Source organism: Cnephaeus nilssonii (assembly GCF_951640355.1).
Source record: "Cnephaeus nilssonii genome assembly, chromosome: 17".
Lineage (NCBI taxonomy): Eukaryota > Metazoa > Chordata > Mammalia > Chiroptera > Vespertilionidae > Cnephaeus > Cnephaeus nilssonii.
Window position 1 is genome coordinate 23,402,003 of NC_137088.1, and position 16,064 is coordinate 23,418,066.

Genomic DNA, 16,064 nt, shown 5'->3' on the forward strand with positions numbered 1-16,064 from the left:
TCTGTCATATGTTTGGTTTTGTATTTGGTGTGTTTGTTTCTACAACCCTTTAAAAATGTATAAGCCATTCACAGCTTGAGTTGTGCAAAAACAGGTTGCAGGTGGGATTTGGCCTGTAGGCTGTAACGTGCTCTCAGGTGTCTACATTGTGTATGAGTTATTCTAACATAAAGTCACAGAATTTTCCAGTTAGAAGAGATCGAAGAGATTCCTCATGCACTTAGTACTGCCTGCTTGTTTTTCCAGTGAGAAAATGAGGCTTAAGAGGCCCATGGCTCACCAGACATTATGTGTGCAGAACTTGTCCCAGTGCAATAAGCTTCCTACTCCGCCATGCTGCCTCACTGTCATCATCCGACAGGACTGAAATCCCTAATAATACTCTTTTCAAATGGCTTACAAAGTTTCAGCTTAAAAAATGAACATTAGCAAAATCTCATCTAAGTTACTTTCTCAAAAACTAGCATCCAGATGCTTGTAAATTATTTATTTTTTATGATTTTAAAAAAGCAAAATGATACATTAGAACAAGAGTTTTTTAGTTTTAAGAGTACGCTTCAAGAAGAGAGAACCCTGTGTGGTTAATTTCACCAGCTCTACGGGAAGTTTTCATGGAGCATTTTGAGTCTGCATTGTAGCCACATGAATACATTAAAATTGCAAGTTTAACTTGATTAGTTCCTCCTAATTCTCTTTCCCTGCACAGATGTTTAGTTTTTCAATAATAATTTATTTATTCAAATTTTGTTGAGCCCCAACCAACTTTAATTGGCCATTTTATTGAAAAACTTAGTGTGGTTCTTTTAGTTGAATGTGTAAAAATACTACAGAAAAAGACCTTTCAAACACAGTCATGAATTTGCTACATTGAAAACTTCATTATACTTTGCAGTTGTCATTCCTGGTTTCCATATGTGTAAGAACCTACCTGTTACCAGCACAAGTTTTCCGTTTACAGTGCAGGACAATGGTCATACGAACAAAGTGTCCCCACGTGGGAGCTTGGAGGTCAAGGTTCAGGTCCGTGTGCACACGTGTGGGAGGACAAGCCCCACTCAGACATCCCTCCTAGCGGCACAGCCCTGAGCAGGGGCACCTTGCAGAGGGACAGTAAGGGATGAAAGGACAGTCTTTCTCTACCGACTGCCCTATGCCATATGTGGTCACATTGCATCTACCACAGTGCCCGGTGCTGTGCTCTCTTCCATTTTGAAAGAACTAATATGTTGATGGAATAGAAACAAAACAGCTTCAAGAACCTCAAGGCCTGTTCTTCCAACACTGTAATTTTAAAGGCAAATCCTGTTTCTGTCCTCCAATTCAGTATCTTAAAGGTAGACAAATGTCAGGGGAGCCACCCGAACCATTATTTAGCCACTCACCCTGCACCCACCCATGTCACCAAGGAGAGCAGGAGATCCAGAGAGGGGCATGTCAGTTAGCCCAGATTTCCCTTAGAAGCGTTGCTGGCTACCTGTCCGGGCTCTGCCCACAGCTCACAGGTGGCCTCGGCCATGCCAGTCCTGAGGCCAGAGGACCCAGAGGAGCCCTTCTAGCCAAGGGGCTCTACATCTATTAGACTTCAGCCCGCTGTGCCAGTCTCTCCACACTGGGGGGCATGGGCAGGCCGGTGGGGGAGCAGGTGTGGGCACCACATAAGCTCCCATCAGCGCCGGGGTAGGTGCGCTTCCTGCCAGGTTGGCTTTGGAACATGTTTGATTAGGCTACGGCTCTCCTTCCTTCTCTGGTCTTAGCTCAAAACATTTACTGATGTTCATGAATGTCATCTTTAGCCAAAAAACTAAACGCTAGTCATAATTGCTTAGAAAGAAAGGAAAACAATTGCAAAGCAATCCCGTCTCTATGCTTTTGGGCGTATGCTTTGCAATTCCACACCCGTTTTTCATGTTAGTAGAACCTACCAGTTACCACACTGTCCCGGGGCCCCCACGTGCATTCCCAGGAGGCGCTGGCTGAGACCACGTGCCCTGGGCCCTCCGAGGGCTGTCCTCAAGCAGGTAGTCGTCCCTCCGGACCTGGGCTTAGTTAGGGAGCCAGTCCTGTGCGATTCACATCCCGGCACGCCATCTCCCAGCTCTGTGACCACACCCTGGGAACAAGACGCCGTCCTTGTCCCCACTCACAGGTGAGGGGGTAAAGCTGAGGAGGATGAGTGACTTGCATGGCAGGTGCCACGAGAAGCTGATAGGGATCTGGCTGTAGCCTGCTGGCTGCTTCCCGACCTGCCCCTCCCAACAGCCTCTGAATCAGCAGGTCCACTCTGTTCCCCCGGGAACCAGCATTCAGCGTCAGAGCGGGAGCACCGGGTTTCCCAGGAATAGCACAGGGCGAGGGGGGCAGTTTCCTGTGGAGCGCACCCCAGCTCCTGGGCCCCACTCAGCTCTCGCGTCCGCTGGTGTCTGCTCTCACCCCTGTGCTCCTGACTGTGCCCCACAGGCCTCTTCGGAAGCGCCCGGGCACGCGGATGAAGGCAGCTCGGAGGACTTCATCCTGGTTTCCAAAGAGGACGGGGGAGGCAGTGCCAGGGCGCCCCTCTCCAGCCAGGCCCAGCCGCTCCGCACCCTCAGAAGCACATCTGGGAAGGGCGAGAGCCTGGCCCGCTTCCCGCTGGTGTTCTCCGACCCTCTGATGGGCCCGGCCTCGGCCTCCTCCAGCAACCCCAGCTCCAGCCCCGACGACGACAGCAGCAGCAACAGCAAGGACTCCGGCTTCACCATTGTGAGCCCCCTGGACATCTGACACAGAGCCCCGCCGTCCCCCTCAGCAGCCTCAAGGCCCAGCTGAGGCCCCCCCAGTGGAGACCCCTCTGAAACCAGCGCTTCTTTCCCAGCATGCAATGTGGCATCGGAGCCACCCATCAGAACCTTCAGAGAAAGGCAAATGGTGCCACAGAGCATACAGACTGATGGTCACCAAGACGCAGACAGGGCTTAGGCTCTTCCCTAACCCCCCCCCCCCCTCCCCGAGGTAGAGCTGGGTTAAGGGTCCAGCTCCACACTGTTCTGTGCTCCCCAGCTATGGTGTGGCAACTCCACCTGTTATAACTGGAAGGAAGAAGAGTTGGTTTCCAGTCTCCCCTCCCTCAGAGCATCCGGGAGAGAAAGTGGTTGACAGCAAGGACACGCTCTCTCTGGAAAGCTGTCTCGGCCGAGTTCCTTTCTCCTTCGGGCAGTCATACAACAAAGCCCGATGCAACCGAAAGGACCGGGCACCGGGGCTGGAGGAATACTACTGACCGCTCAGTAGTGCCGGTGATCTTTAGAAACGGGGTCTGAACTTAGGGCTCAGTTAGGTGCGGTGAGTTTAGGTTTTTTCATTGTTAAAGGATGCATTTCCAGGCCTCAGTCCAGACCCCTCTGGCCATCCCTGCCCCGCCCCAAACAATCATGCTTCACCCGTGAAAACAAGGTCGCTGAGCAGCCTGCCGGGGGGACTGGCTCTTAGGGCGTCTCCTCTGAGGTGAAGAGGCCTCTGGCAGTGGGTGCTTTCCTGGCAACAGGTGACGAGCTGCGTATGAACGAACAGACACCCTCTCCATCCCGCCACTGCGACCATGGTTCCTCTACACCAATGTGCTGGCAGGCCCTCCCACTCCCGCTCCAGAACATGGTGGTGACTCGGGAGTCAGAGGGGCTCCTGATTGGCTCTGCAGTTAGTTCTTAAACTCTAGCCGGGCATCCCTAACACATCAGCCTGCAGGGCGAATGGTACTCCAGGCCTGAGAGGCGCTGATGAACGCGGCCCGGCCCTGCGTGGTCCGCTCAACCCCTGTGCGGGGGACTCGCTGAGCAGGTTGCTGCCAGTGTGTCCCCTTGATGCTTCCTGAGCTCGGAGGTCCCTCGGTGAGGGCCTGGCAGCTGTGCAGGGCCTGGCTAGGGAAGGTTCTAGAGTGCAGCGCTGTCCTCGCTGGCCCCTGGAGCTGGCTGTCTCCTGGCGGCAGAGCAGGGTCGTCTGCTTACTCTCAGCCTTTCTTCTGCCTGAGAGCAGAGTGTCACTGGCCCCACAGTGGCCACCAGACACCACCCCTCCGAGGGGTTCTGGGCTGGTTCCCGCGTCAGGGTCCCTGAGACCTCAGCCCTGTCCGCATGCAGGGGGTCCTCCTTCTGGGCTTCCATGTCGGTGCCACCTGAGAGCCATTGGGGTCCCTCAGAGGCATTGCTCCTGTGGCCCCAGCAAACTGCTCACACCTCAGAGGAAGGAAGCCCATGGGAGGGGAGGTGCAGACAACAGCCACCCCCAAACTCCCATAGGTTTATGGGGTCTGAGACTCGAATTACTCTTATCTTTTTTAAGTGACTTGTTTTTATTCTTCATAATTGAGCATTGTTTGCATTTTTATTAGTTACAGTGCTGTTAAAGAATTTATGTTCCTTTTTATTCTTTTATCAGGTACTTACGTGTAATGGCACAATTTTAAAATCCCGAATATATATTTTTTTCTTTAACAAATGTGATAATCATTGGAACCCTCTTGTGTTTTGATTATCAGCAGTTAAATTTTATATACGTAAAGCTTAGATTAATTCTCATCGTCATCTACCTTTTTTATACATGCCCCTCCCTGTGTTCATGCATTCCTCTCTGATCAGTGTGGAAATCTGAGTGAGATTATATGTGTACCTTCCCTGTGGAGTTTCAGCTTAGAGAAAGGAAGTCGTGATGACCTTGCCTCACCTTGTGTGGCTGCCAAGGGGTCATACAGCACTCTGAACTCTTAGTTATACTGGATTCTCCCAGAGACGGCCTCCTGCGAGTATCCTCCACTAACGAGTATCCTCCACTAACGGCAAGTCGGTGAGAATGAAGGTGACTGACAGTAAACCCAGCCTCCCCTGCATACCACTGAGTAGGATCTCATACATCATTGCGGGGGGGCGGGGGGGGTGATTGTTCGCCATTAACAAGAACTAGATGGCAAACAGTTACAAAATTCTGTGGCAGTTCTGTTGCCTCCTAATGATAATCTGCCAGAGTTGACCCAAATTTATTCTTTTTGTTTCTATTGTATTGTTTCTTTAAAAAGCCACCCCAGGGGTCATTACAGAACAAGAGTGGATGGAGGACTTATTCCCCCACGCGGAGTGGCTGTCCTGTGGAGCCCACACGCAGCCGCGCCATCCTCCTCCCGCAGATGTGCATCTGCCCCGGCCCCGCACAGGGCCCGGGGTCCGTGGGGCGGGAGAGGCGGCCGGGATGAACTGGGGCTGCAGCTGGCAAGCCAGGCTTCCTTCTCTCAGGCCAAAACCCTTCCTCAGTATTCCTTTCAGGAGCTCTCTTTTTATAGTGTTAGAGTGAAATATAAGGTTCCTATAAACAGGCTTGAACCACTTTGATGTAAAAGTTGTCATAATAATTTTCTCACAATGGCACAATTCCTTTGATTTATGGGTACTCAGCCGTGCCATTTATATCTATTGCTTTTTTCTCATTCATCTTTATGCTATAACTCATACTGACTTAAGAAATGACTTATCCTGTTGGCAGAGTGATTCCATTCACTACGGTTATAATAAAAGGCTAATGTGGAATGAGAACGCAGCTTGACTTGTTCCAGGCGGGGGTTGGGGGCATAGGGTGCTGGCCTGGCCTCACCCAGTGGTGCCGTGGGTGCCAAGCAGGGGGTGGGGACATGGCGCCCACCCCAACACACAGGGCCAGGGGTACCCAGGCTGACTCCAGGCTCGCTCCCAGCGCTACCGTCCCTTTCTCTCCAAGTGAGGCAAGTTGCTTAACCTCTGGGGCCCCAGCCTCTTGATCTGCAAACACTAATCCTAAGTTGCCTACTTCATAGGGTGCGCTGAGGATTAAATAGGGCAACTCGCTTAAAGCAGAACAGAGACACGTGGCGAAGGGCAGGACAGTGTCACAGGTGATGCTCACTCCCAGAGAGCCCCGGAGGCCGTGCAGCCCCACCTCCCACTGACCTGGGCCCCGGAGGCCTGGCCATGGAGCCCAGGGGCCCACCCTGCAGCAGCTCTGCTCAGCCTGCTGGTCCAAGAGGCCATTCGGGGTGGCCCGACAGGTTCCACCTCCCCACACTCCCCTCAGCACCAAGGTTGTCCTGGGTGGGGGCCTCACTGACACCAACTAACATCGGGTTTGGAAAGAGGCCGGCGGGGCGGGGCGGGGGGCGGGGGGTGCACTCCAGGCCATACGTGACAAACTGGGAAGGTGCAGGGCAGCCTGGCAGCTTCCGAAGAGCCGGGGAGCCAGCGGCTCCTCGGGCCCATCCCTAACGGGCCTCTGTCCCAGGCCCAGCCCAGGGGCCTGCCCTCCCACGGGTCACCCCACCCCCACCCCAAGGGACTTTCTTAACCACAGGCTCTGCCATGGAAAGGCGGAGCGTGCTGCTTCCCTGACCGGTGCCCACATGGGCACACCCCACTGCACAGGCCGGGAGCAGAGGCCTGTACACGCCTGTGTGCCTGTGAAGACCCCTCGGGCCGCCCTCCCGGAGCCTCTACCTGAGACCCCACCCCCCACCCCCACCAGCCCCAGAGGCTGCCCGCTGCCAGGAAGTGGCGGGAATGACACCTCTGGGAGCAGCTCCGACCACGGCTGACCTTCCCTCCCCTGGCTCCCTTCCCCACCTGCTACTGCTCGCCCCCCCCCCCCCCCACACACACACACAGTCGCGCTGGGGTCTCTCAGGGCTGGCACTGGCACTGACACCTCCGCCCTGGCCCCTGGTCAGCAGAGGGAGGTGTGGCCGGCCGCCTTGTTCCCAGGCCCCCGCGTGGCCAGCTCCTACAGGGGAGGACCCGATGGCGCGGTCGGAGGGGCTGTGGGCGGCTTCGTTTCCCTGGAACTGGCCTCACAGCCAGCAAGCTCAGCCTGGCAAGGATGTGCACGGCACCCCGAGATGTCTGCTCTCTGAGAGGCAGGCCTGCTGGTGAGGAGGGCGGGGGGTGGTGGTGAGGGCGGGGGTCGCCCAGAGAATTCGTCCAACGTTGGTTCACTTGTTCCTTCAGCAGATCCAGCGGAACCCCTCAGAGGGAGGCTACGCGGTGCAAATGCCCCTCGATTTGCCAGGAAAGGACGGAAAGAGCCCTGGAAGGGTTTAAACTCAAAGGGAGCCCAGAGGGAGTCCTCCCTGCAGCCTGGGAGACCCCGAGGCCCAGAGGTGAGCCTGGTGGGCAGCGCCGGGGGGTCAGCCAGGCCTCCCTGCGGCGAAGTGAGGGCTCCACCTCCTGCTCCGCGGATGCTGGCGTCTGAGTGCGGCCCAGCCAGCTGCCTGTCCCACGGGCGCGGGCTGTGACGGGCCGGCCCCGCACTAAGGCCTCGGTGCCGCCCGTCATTCAGGGCCAGCCAGAAAGCGTGCCCAGCGGGGGGACCCCAGAGGCTTCCCGGGCCTGACCTCAGACTCGGAATGGAGGGATACGTCACCAGGCACCACTGCAGGGGTGACGGCCGCAGGGGATGCCCCCTCCCTCCCCTGGGCTCCTCCAGGGGAAGGACAGCCAGCGAAGGCCAAGCCACAAAGAGGAGGGCACCGTCCACAGCCCTTGCAGCGACGTGCTCCCCTCAGCACGGAATCCCCACCGCCTGCCCCTCGACCTCTGACCCCGGGCCCGCATCCATCCAGCTGTCCAGACACCACTGGTCCCCACACAGCCTCCGGTCCTCGTCCCACAGCTGGACAGACCCTTTCCCCACTTCCCACCACAGCGGAGGCCTCGTCCCCACGTGGGCCTGGCCAGTGGCCCCGCTCCTCTGACCGCCCGTCCCACCCCATCAGGAAGCAGATCTGACCAAGGGCCGTCCTCCGAGTCCTCAGATGGAGGGAGGCTCCCTGGACACCCCCCCATGCCAACCCCACAGGGCTGGGCCCCAGCCCCCCTGGCCGCCTCCTGCTGGTCCCTTTCCCAGCTCATGGCAGCGCCCAGCCTGCGTCCTCCATCCCAAGCGCCCGGTGAACGCCGCCTTCAGTGGCCAGGCTGCTCTGGGGAGGTTCCACCTGCCCCTCGGCCATGGCACCGCTGTCGGAGGTCCTATTGTTAGGTTTCACGCTGCCCACGGTGCCAGTTACTGGGGCTGCACTTCCAATTGCCCACAACGTGGTGGCACAAACCATCACTATGCTCAGGGGCCGTGTGGGTCGGGAACACGGGGAACACGGTTGGAACGGTGTATCACGGGGCCTCCGGTGTCCGGGGCCTCAGCTGGAAGACTCAAGGGCCAAACCCACTGCAGCAAACCCGGAGGCCGGGTCCCCGGGTGTGCGCCTGTGGGCATGTGGCTCACCGAGGGCGCCTGTGCCATGGGCAAGGCTGCTGCTGGCTTCTCAGAATCCGATGCCTCAGAGAATTCAGAGAAACTCAGACTTGCAGAGGAAGGCTGGAGGGTGCTGCAGAGATGTTAACCACAGAGCCGAGCGGGGCAGGTGAGAGTTGGCTCAGCAGGGCCAGGAGGAGGTCACCCTTCCTGTCCCAGCTGTGGGTGGAGGCCCCCGGCAGAGCCGATGTCAGATCTACGCCCCAGGTGCGTGCGGAGGTTGGAGGAGCACTGGACCACGCGTCCGCAGCCCAGCGGTCATCTCTGCCCCGTCTCTGTGCACAAAGCCTGCCACGACCTCACGGCCTTGACCCTCCTGCTCAGGCAGGGTTTGGCCCCAGCTCATTCAGGAGACTTTGGGGAGCCCCTCACCCTCTCTGACACTCGGTTTCTCCATCTGAAAAACAAGATGGTTAGATTAGATCAGGTGCTTTTTTCAAACTTTTGACCATGCCCACGTTAAGAAATACATTTCTCAGTGCTGTAATTCACAGGGCCCAGGACTTAGTGGCTTAACAAGGGAAGTTCACTTCTCACACACCTGCAGTGCGAGGTCTCCTGGTCTGTGGGTGGCTCTCCTCCATGTGGTGATTCAGGGACCCAGCCACCTTGACCCAAAAGTAAATGTCACTTTCAACCACATTAGCAGAAGCCAGTCACCCAGGAGACCACTCTAGGGACCCAGCTATGCAATAGGAGGGAGCCAGCTACCTGTGCCACACCCTGGACACACACACACACAGAGAGAGAGAGAGAGAGAGAGAGAGAGAGAGAGAGAGAGAGAGAGAGAGAGAGAGAGAGAGAAGTTTCATGAAACAAACTTGCTCGTAGTATGTGGAATGCTTTCTGGTTCTAATTCCTTCTACCTTATTTTATTAGCACTGGATTCCTTAGAGAAGTGACCACAATATTATTCAACTCTGTAGTGTGTGAAGTTCAGTGGCCACGTCTTGAAGGACTTTTTCAGTCAAGAAGGAGAGTTACTTGAAGCCATAGCTGTCACTCAGAGGCAGATGCAATGCAGGCAAAGTGGCTTTTAACCCACAGTAGATTCGGATGTCCTCTGAGTCCACGCAAAGAAGTCAGGCCTGGTGAGGTGTCCAGGCCGGGAGGTGGCCCTGGGGACCCAGCAGGATGGTTTCTGAATAACAACCAGGTTTGGAGGCGGGACATGCTGGCGCCAAGCCTCCTTCTGAGAGATGTGGTTAAGTGCTTTTCCCAGAATGCAGTTGACTTTGGACAAAATACCAAGTAGGTGGCAATGGTGAGTCACCATTAACACCTGCCATGAAACTTCCTGGTGTTCCCACAGATCACCCCATCCCCCCACTGCTGCCCTCACCCCCGAAAGGTCTGGTCTACCCACCTCATTGCTGATGTTCCCTCAGATCTGCCAGGTCTGCAACACATCCTAAAAGCTGGTGCTCTTCTCTCAGAAACACCTGGGAAAGTGCCCCACATCTGTCCGGGACTCAGTTCGTGACGTATGACCCAACGTGACACAGGCCCTTTTCTTGGAACAGACAAATCAGACTTCAATGAGTGACCCAGAGTTTCCTATATAGATCTGACTATAAGCGTTCCACCTGGTTTTGCTCCATATGCTGCAATTTGCAACTCTCTGTGATGCACCCAGAGCAGGGAGCACTCCTGGGAAAGGTAGGCGACAGCAGGAAGGTGGGTTCAAGAAGGGCCTCTCCACACAAGCTGTGTGCCCTTGAGAACTTGCACAACCTCTCTGAACCTCCATTTTCTTACCTGGAAACCAGATACATCGCCTGCCTCTTGGGACACACGTGAGGAGCAGATGAGTTAAAGAAAGCAAAGGGTCTGGCTCCTGGAGAGTGTCCCCACCCGCCACCACCCCCTGCACGAGGAGGGGCTGCATAAACATGTATACTGAGGGTGTAGACATCACTGCCCTCCAACACGTGGTGGCAGGCCACACCAGCCTTTACCGGGAGTCCACAGGTGGTGACTGCGGTGTGTCCCGAGAGCAGCCCAGCCCAGGGACTGTCCCAGAGGAACTGCCCACCGTGGAGCCCCTGGGAAGTCTGAGTGAGACGATTTGTGAGTCTGGGAAAGGTGGGCTCAAGAGTGGAGGAGGGACATGATCCGCCCTAGACTAGGAGGAAGGGGTACAAACAGGTTTCCCCAGGAAAGTGAAGTCTTCAGCTGAAACTTGGAGTTGACGGCGGGTGGGGGTGGGGGGTGGTGGGGAGGCAGCATGTCCCAAGAATCGAATTGGGGAGAGGCCTATGGAAGCATCTGCATTACAATAAATACCCTCCTCTCCCCCCTCCTCCCTGTCCCTTGACCTCTCCCTCCTCCCTCCCTTTCCCTCTCTCTTTCCATAAAACTGTGTTCACATGTAGTTGGTAGGATCCAGGAAAAGGACACTTGCATATCTTATGGTCTGTGGACACACCCCTCTGGGCCCGCAGACATGCGCACAACAAATGTGTACTGAGCGTTTCAGACGCTATGCTAGGCCCTGGGGAAGCGGCAGGAAAAACAGCGCAGAACTGCCTATGGACACCACAGGCCAGTGTCTGCATTCCTGCCAGCCCTCCCCCCTCCTCCCCCCGTCATCCTGGCCTCCCCTGAGATGCTGTAAATCTGGGTCCCTGGTTTAAGTAAATGAAAGACTTCAGATAAAGTCATGATGAATAACAATTATTTTTATAATTAAAACAATAATGGGGAAAAACAGAAAGGAGAACTCCAGGGGAGGGGGGGGGAATGATAAAAGGCATATGAAATCATATTGCAACGTTATACATACACGGAAAACTGACAATTGGAGGGAAAGATGGCAGAGCTCATGAGAACACAAGGTAAGTCAGAAATGGTTTCAAGTGGATTTCTCACACAGACTTAAAAAAAAAATTTAACTTCTTATTTTGAAGTAATTTTACACTCACATAGAAGTTGCAAAAATAGTGTACAGAGTTCCTTCCTACCCTCTCCCGGCTTCCTCCAATGATAGCATCTGACTTACCCAGAGGACCGTTATGGAGACCAGGAAGTTGATGTCTGTACATTATTATCAACTCAACTGCAGGCCCTACTCGGGCTTCACCCCTTTCTCTGTTCTCTCTCTCTCTCTCTCTCTCTCTCTCTCTCTCTCTCTCTCTCTCTCTCTGTTTTGTGTGTGTGGATGGTTCTGTATAGCTTCGCGTAGCTACCGCCATGGTCAGGGCAGGAGCTCCCTGTTCCCGCCTCCACGGCCGCAGCCTCCTCTCTACCACCATTCTCTCATTCAGGTGTGTCACATACATGAAATCAGTATGCAACCTTTTAGGGACTGCTCTTTTGTGTGTGTGCGTGCGTGTGTGTGTGTGTGTGTGTGTGTGTGTGTGTGTGTGTGTTTCCACTCAGCTAATGCTCTTGCAGTGCATCCAAGGGGTACTTTTCAGTAATGCGTTCCCTTTTGTTGCTACGTAGTATTCCACGTGGTGGATGTGCCACCGTTTGTTATCCACTCACCCGCCGAAGGACATCTGGCTGCTTGTAGTTTGGGGCCGTTACCACTAAAGCTGCTAGTTACATTTACGCGCAGGTTCTTAACTAGCCTTCGATGCATGAACTTTATTTTTTCTGCTCGCCTCCAGCCAGCAGATCTTCCTCCTATGACTCCATCCTGTGCAAACCATCGCTTAGCTGGCTGTGGTCCATGCAGCAGCTCAAATGTCTGGAACACAACTTCTGGGAGGTGGGACGAAAGCAGACGAGACACAGAGGAGCAATAACAGTGTCAACGTCACAGAGTCCCCACAGAAGGTCCATCAGCCATCGCCCGAGTGTTTAACGCATATTCACGCACACATAAAAGGTCTGGCCGGCTCGTCGTCTCCTCGCCTACAGCAGCGTGGGGGCGTGGGGAGGGCTCTTGACAGCAGCTGGCCTTCCAGAGGATACTGTAAGGGGGGAGGAGGCTGAAAAGCATCCCACGGAGCTGGAAATGGGGGCCCTTGAGTGCAGAGTGAATAGTCCAGTACATGTCAGGAGTCCAGGGGGACACCCGTGTCGCCTTCACCACAGTTCCCAGAGTCCTCCAGGGAAGACGGAACTATGTGTGCCCTTCAACAAGGCAACATGCATTTGAGAGTCGTTTTCACCTCAAACCATTGACAATGACAGAATGGAAATGCCTCAAGAGGTAAGCTTAGCAAGTTGACTTGAAAGTGGAATACCACCTTCCCTGATGCCAGATAAAGCATCGTTTTATTCATTTGAATGAACACATCCCAACAGAAGATGGGCCAGGAGCCCCGCAGATGATTTATGCCTGTAACCAGGGCAGAGACAAGAGCTGGGTCAAGCTTTCCCCACAGAGCATGGCCCGCAGTCACACAACCTGGATGCGATTCTCAGCAGAGCGACCTTGGTCCAGGCGTCTAATCTCACTGAGCCTCGGTTTCACCGTCACTAAATGCGAGTGGCAGTCCCGGCCTGCTGGGTCCCAGTGGGAATGGAGCAGGAGGAGGTCTGTGGCACGTCAGGGTCCCTGAGGCTGTTCATGTGAGAAACAAATTTCACATGAGAAGCAACTTTCCCCTGAAGTAGTTCCAACTCTCCGCGCTCCTCGTGGTGTGAAGAAGCCAGGTGGTGGCGGTGGGGTCTCTGTTCTCAGCCTCGTCCTGACTCACTGTCCCCCTCCCCCTTACGCTCTCCTCCCCGCCCGCCCCCCACCCCCACTGCCAACCTCAAACACTCTGAGTGTCATCGGACTCACACACTGGGGAGAAGCTGGCTGGCCTGGCGAGGAATCTGACCAGGATGCCTCTCCACGCCCCCTCTCTCCATTGCAAGCACCACCCTCCTCTCTGCAGAGCTGAGGGCGGCATCTGTAAAGACCGCAGCCCCTTCTGTGAAATGCTCGCCCATCACCTGTCAACTTTTCAACCTCCCAATGGCAGTCATTCCACTGCAGACGCAACCACCTAGGAAGATTCACTGGGGAAAATGTTTTCCTGAGTCTGGTTCCCCGCCTCAGCGGGGACACGTGGAACCTTCATGCCTACTGGAGGGGATGGGTTTTGTCCTGGGGAGTGTGGTTCCGAGACAAACTCTTGTCTGGGGAGAAGCTTAAGTCCCAAGCTCTGATCTCAGACAAGGGTCCTGGTGCAGCCGTCCAACAGGACGATTGGGGTGGGGGCCTCAGTTTCTTCATCTGCAAAACGGGATGGCAAGACCCTCTCCTAAGATAGTGGCAGGAATTGAAGATATAATTTCTGTGAGGCGCTTTCCACAGTCATCGTCCCTGGACCAGCCGGCAGGAAGCAGGGGCAAGTTCTCCTCACGCAGAGGGCAGCCGCGGGGAGGGCAGGCCTGCTGTGTGCTTCCATCACATCTCTGGCTTCCATCACATCTCGGGCTTCCATCACATCTCGGGCTTCCATCACATCTCGGGCTTCCATCACGTTGCCGGCTCCACACCTGCTGACAGCAGAGCAAGTCACCTGGCCACGCCCCGTGTGAGAAGCAGGAAGTACGCCACCCCTGGGACGGGGGAGGGAAGCGCTAGAACGAGTCTCCCGTTGGCCACAGGTGTACATCGTGGAGCTGGGATTTGCGCCCACGCTCTCTGAGGGCGAAGCCTCCACGCAGTTCACCTGCAGTGACTCGAACTGAGAAAGAATGCGCACTCTTTCTACTTACAGGAAAGGGAGTCTCTCTTACCATCCAGCTGTCATTGGCCTTAAATTGCTTTCCCAGCGGGGAAAGGCCTGCTTGGGAGCATTCATGGGCTAGGACAGTGCGTACTTTGCCTGTACTAACTCCTGTTAACCCGGTGAGGTGCTATTGTTGCTGTCCTTCCTCTGTGACCACCTAGGGGCAGATGAGCACTAATCGATCGCGTGTCCTGAGGCCAGACCTCGGCGTGCTGGGCGGACAGGAGACGTCTAACCCTGCGTATGTGTCTCAGGCGCCTGGGGCGGGGAGGCGGTGCGTGAACCAGGTGTGCTGCAGTCAGACCTCCCCGCTCGGCCTCTGAACTGCCGCGTGGGGGCCTCTCTGGGGCACCGGGGCTGCTCCCCAGTGGGCATGACGGTCCCCACACCTCCTGAACGCACAGGAAAGCGTGAAGGCCACCTTTGCTCAAATGTAAGTGACCCCAAAATACAAAGTGTTCCCAAGAAGATCTCTTGGGTTGTTTTATGACCATCTAGACATTAGGGATGGAGCTAACCTGCTCAAGCGTCCTGCATAATAAATAGCGTATGAATTGGTTGCACATGAATCTAAACATCTCCCGAAACTGGAATGTCTTGTGCCCCTTTCTTCCCTGTGACGTCTGGCTCAGCCTTGGGAGTCGGCTGCTTTGTGTCCCAGGGCAGCCCCGTGATACGGGGGGGCGGGGAGGGGGAGGGCTGGGGCGGCTGGGGCACCTGGGACTGAAGTTCCCCAGAGGGGCCCAAGGGGCGGGTGAGGCCAGGCCCTGGACAGTATGTGTGCCCAGGTTTCTCCCCAAAACGTAAACTGATCGTTTCCCTTCAGATAGACCAGCCCTGGCTGCTTTCCCTGCGGTCTCTGGTTGCAGCCACCTTGACTCACCCGTGTCCCCTGCCAGGGGCTCTAGACTGGGCCAGAGCGAGCGTGGAAGACAGAGCAGAGAAAGACAGAGACAGAGACACAGAGAAAGAGAGAGAGAGAGAAAGAGAGAGAGAGAGAGAGAGAAACAGAGAGAGACAGAGACATAGAGACAGAGATAAAGAGAGAGACAGAGATAAGCAGAAACTCACAGACTGAGACAGCCAGACCACAAAAGAGAAAGCGGCCCTGGCCGGGTGCTCAGTTGGTTAGAGCGTTGCCCCGATACACCAAGGTTTGGGTTCAGTCCCTGGTCAGGGCACATACAAGAAGCAAGCAGTGATGCATAAATAAGTGGGACAACAAACCCATGTCTTTTTATTTTCTCTCTCTCCCTCTCAGAGAGACACACAGCGGGGGAAAAACACATAATGAGCCCCAGAGACCGATACAGAGATGGAGGGGAGAGGAAACAGCTAAAAGGAGAAAGAGAAGGTGAGGCACTTGAAATCTGCAAAGGGGTGAAAACAAACAAGACAGAAAGTCCTTGGCTTTGCACAGGGAGCTAATCACCAGGGCTCATCTGGCCTTTCTGTCTGGCGACCTCGAATTGCTGCCGGATCAAAGGCAAGCAGCCCTTCCTGAGACCAATGACCTTTTCACCCCACCGCAGAGCCTGGCCCCAGAGTGCTTGCTGGGAAAGCGCTTTGAGAAACTCAGTTAAAGGTCTGACAGTGAGGGCCAGGAACACCCGCCCCCACCCCGAGGCCGAATAAGGCCACGTGGCTGGTCCCCAGCCGCCTCCCGTAAGGTAACACGGCTGAGGCCACGTGTAGCGACGACTAAGAGCTGCCCACAGACATCACACGCTGAGTCTCCAGGGAAACAATCTGATGCCCCAGAAACCGCCCCTGGTTGGGGGGAGGGCATGTCTGGGCCACAAGGAATGCCAAGACCCTCGAGCTGTGCCTGCCACCTCTGCCCCCGGTGGTCCCCGCCCGCAGCCCAGCCCCGGGCTCCATCGCCACGGCAAAGACACGGAGAGGGACGACAGGGGTCATGGTGCCAACCGGGGCATGGCTGCGCTGTGTCTGTCTGTCCACAGCAGTCCCCTGGGAGGAGGGAGGAAAGGGACACACACGCCTCCAAAGGGTGGGTATAAATAAACCCTGGGTTCAAGCCGGGAGAGGCGGGAGGGAGCTATTTCAGGATTAGAACAAAATCTGGCCCCC

General features: G+C 55.5%; 1 protein-coding gene across 2 annotated transcripts in view; it reads left to right on the forward strand.

Annotated features, from left to right (window-relative positions):
* TBC1D5 (TBC1 domain family member 5) overlaps positions 1-4,550 on the forward strand; it is a 446,950-nt gene extending 442,400 nt beyond the window's left edge. For both annotated transcript variants that reach the window (XM_079795163.1, XM_079795164.1), the window contains one exon: positions 2,458-4,550. In XM_079795163.1, coding sequence (XP_079651289.1) covers positions 2,458-2,760 — 303 coding nt within the window. In that variant the 3' untranslated portion in view covers positions 2,761-4,550. The remainder of the gene's footprint in view (positions 1-2,457) is intronic.
* Positions 4,551-16,064: the final 11,514 nt, after the last annotated feature.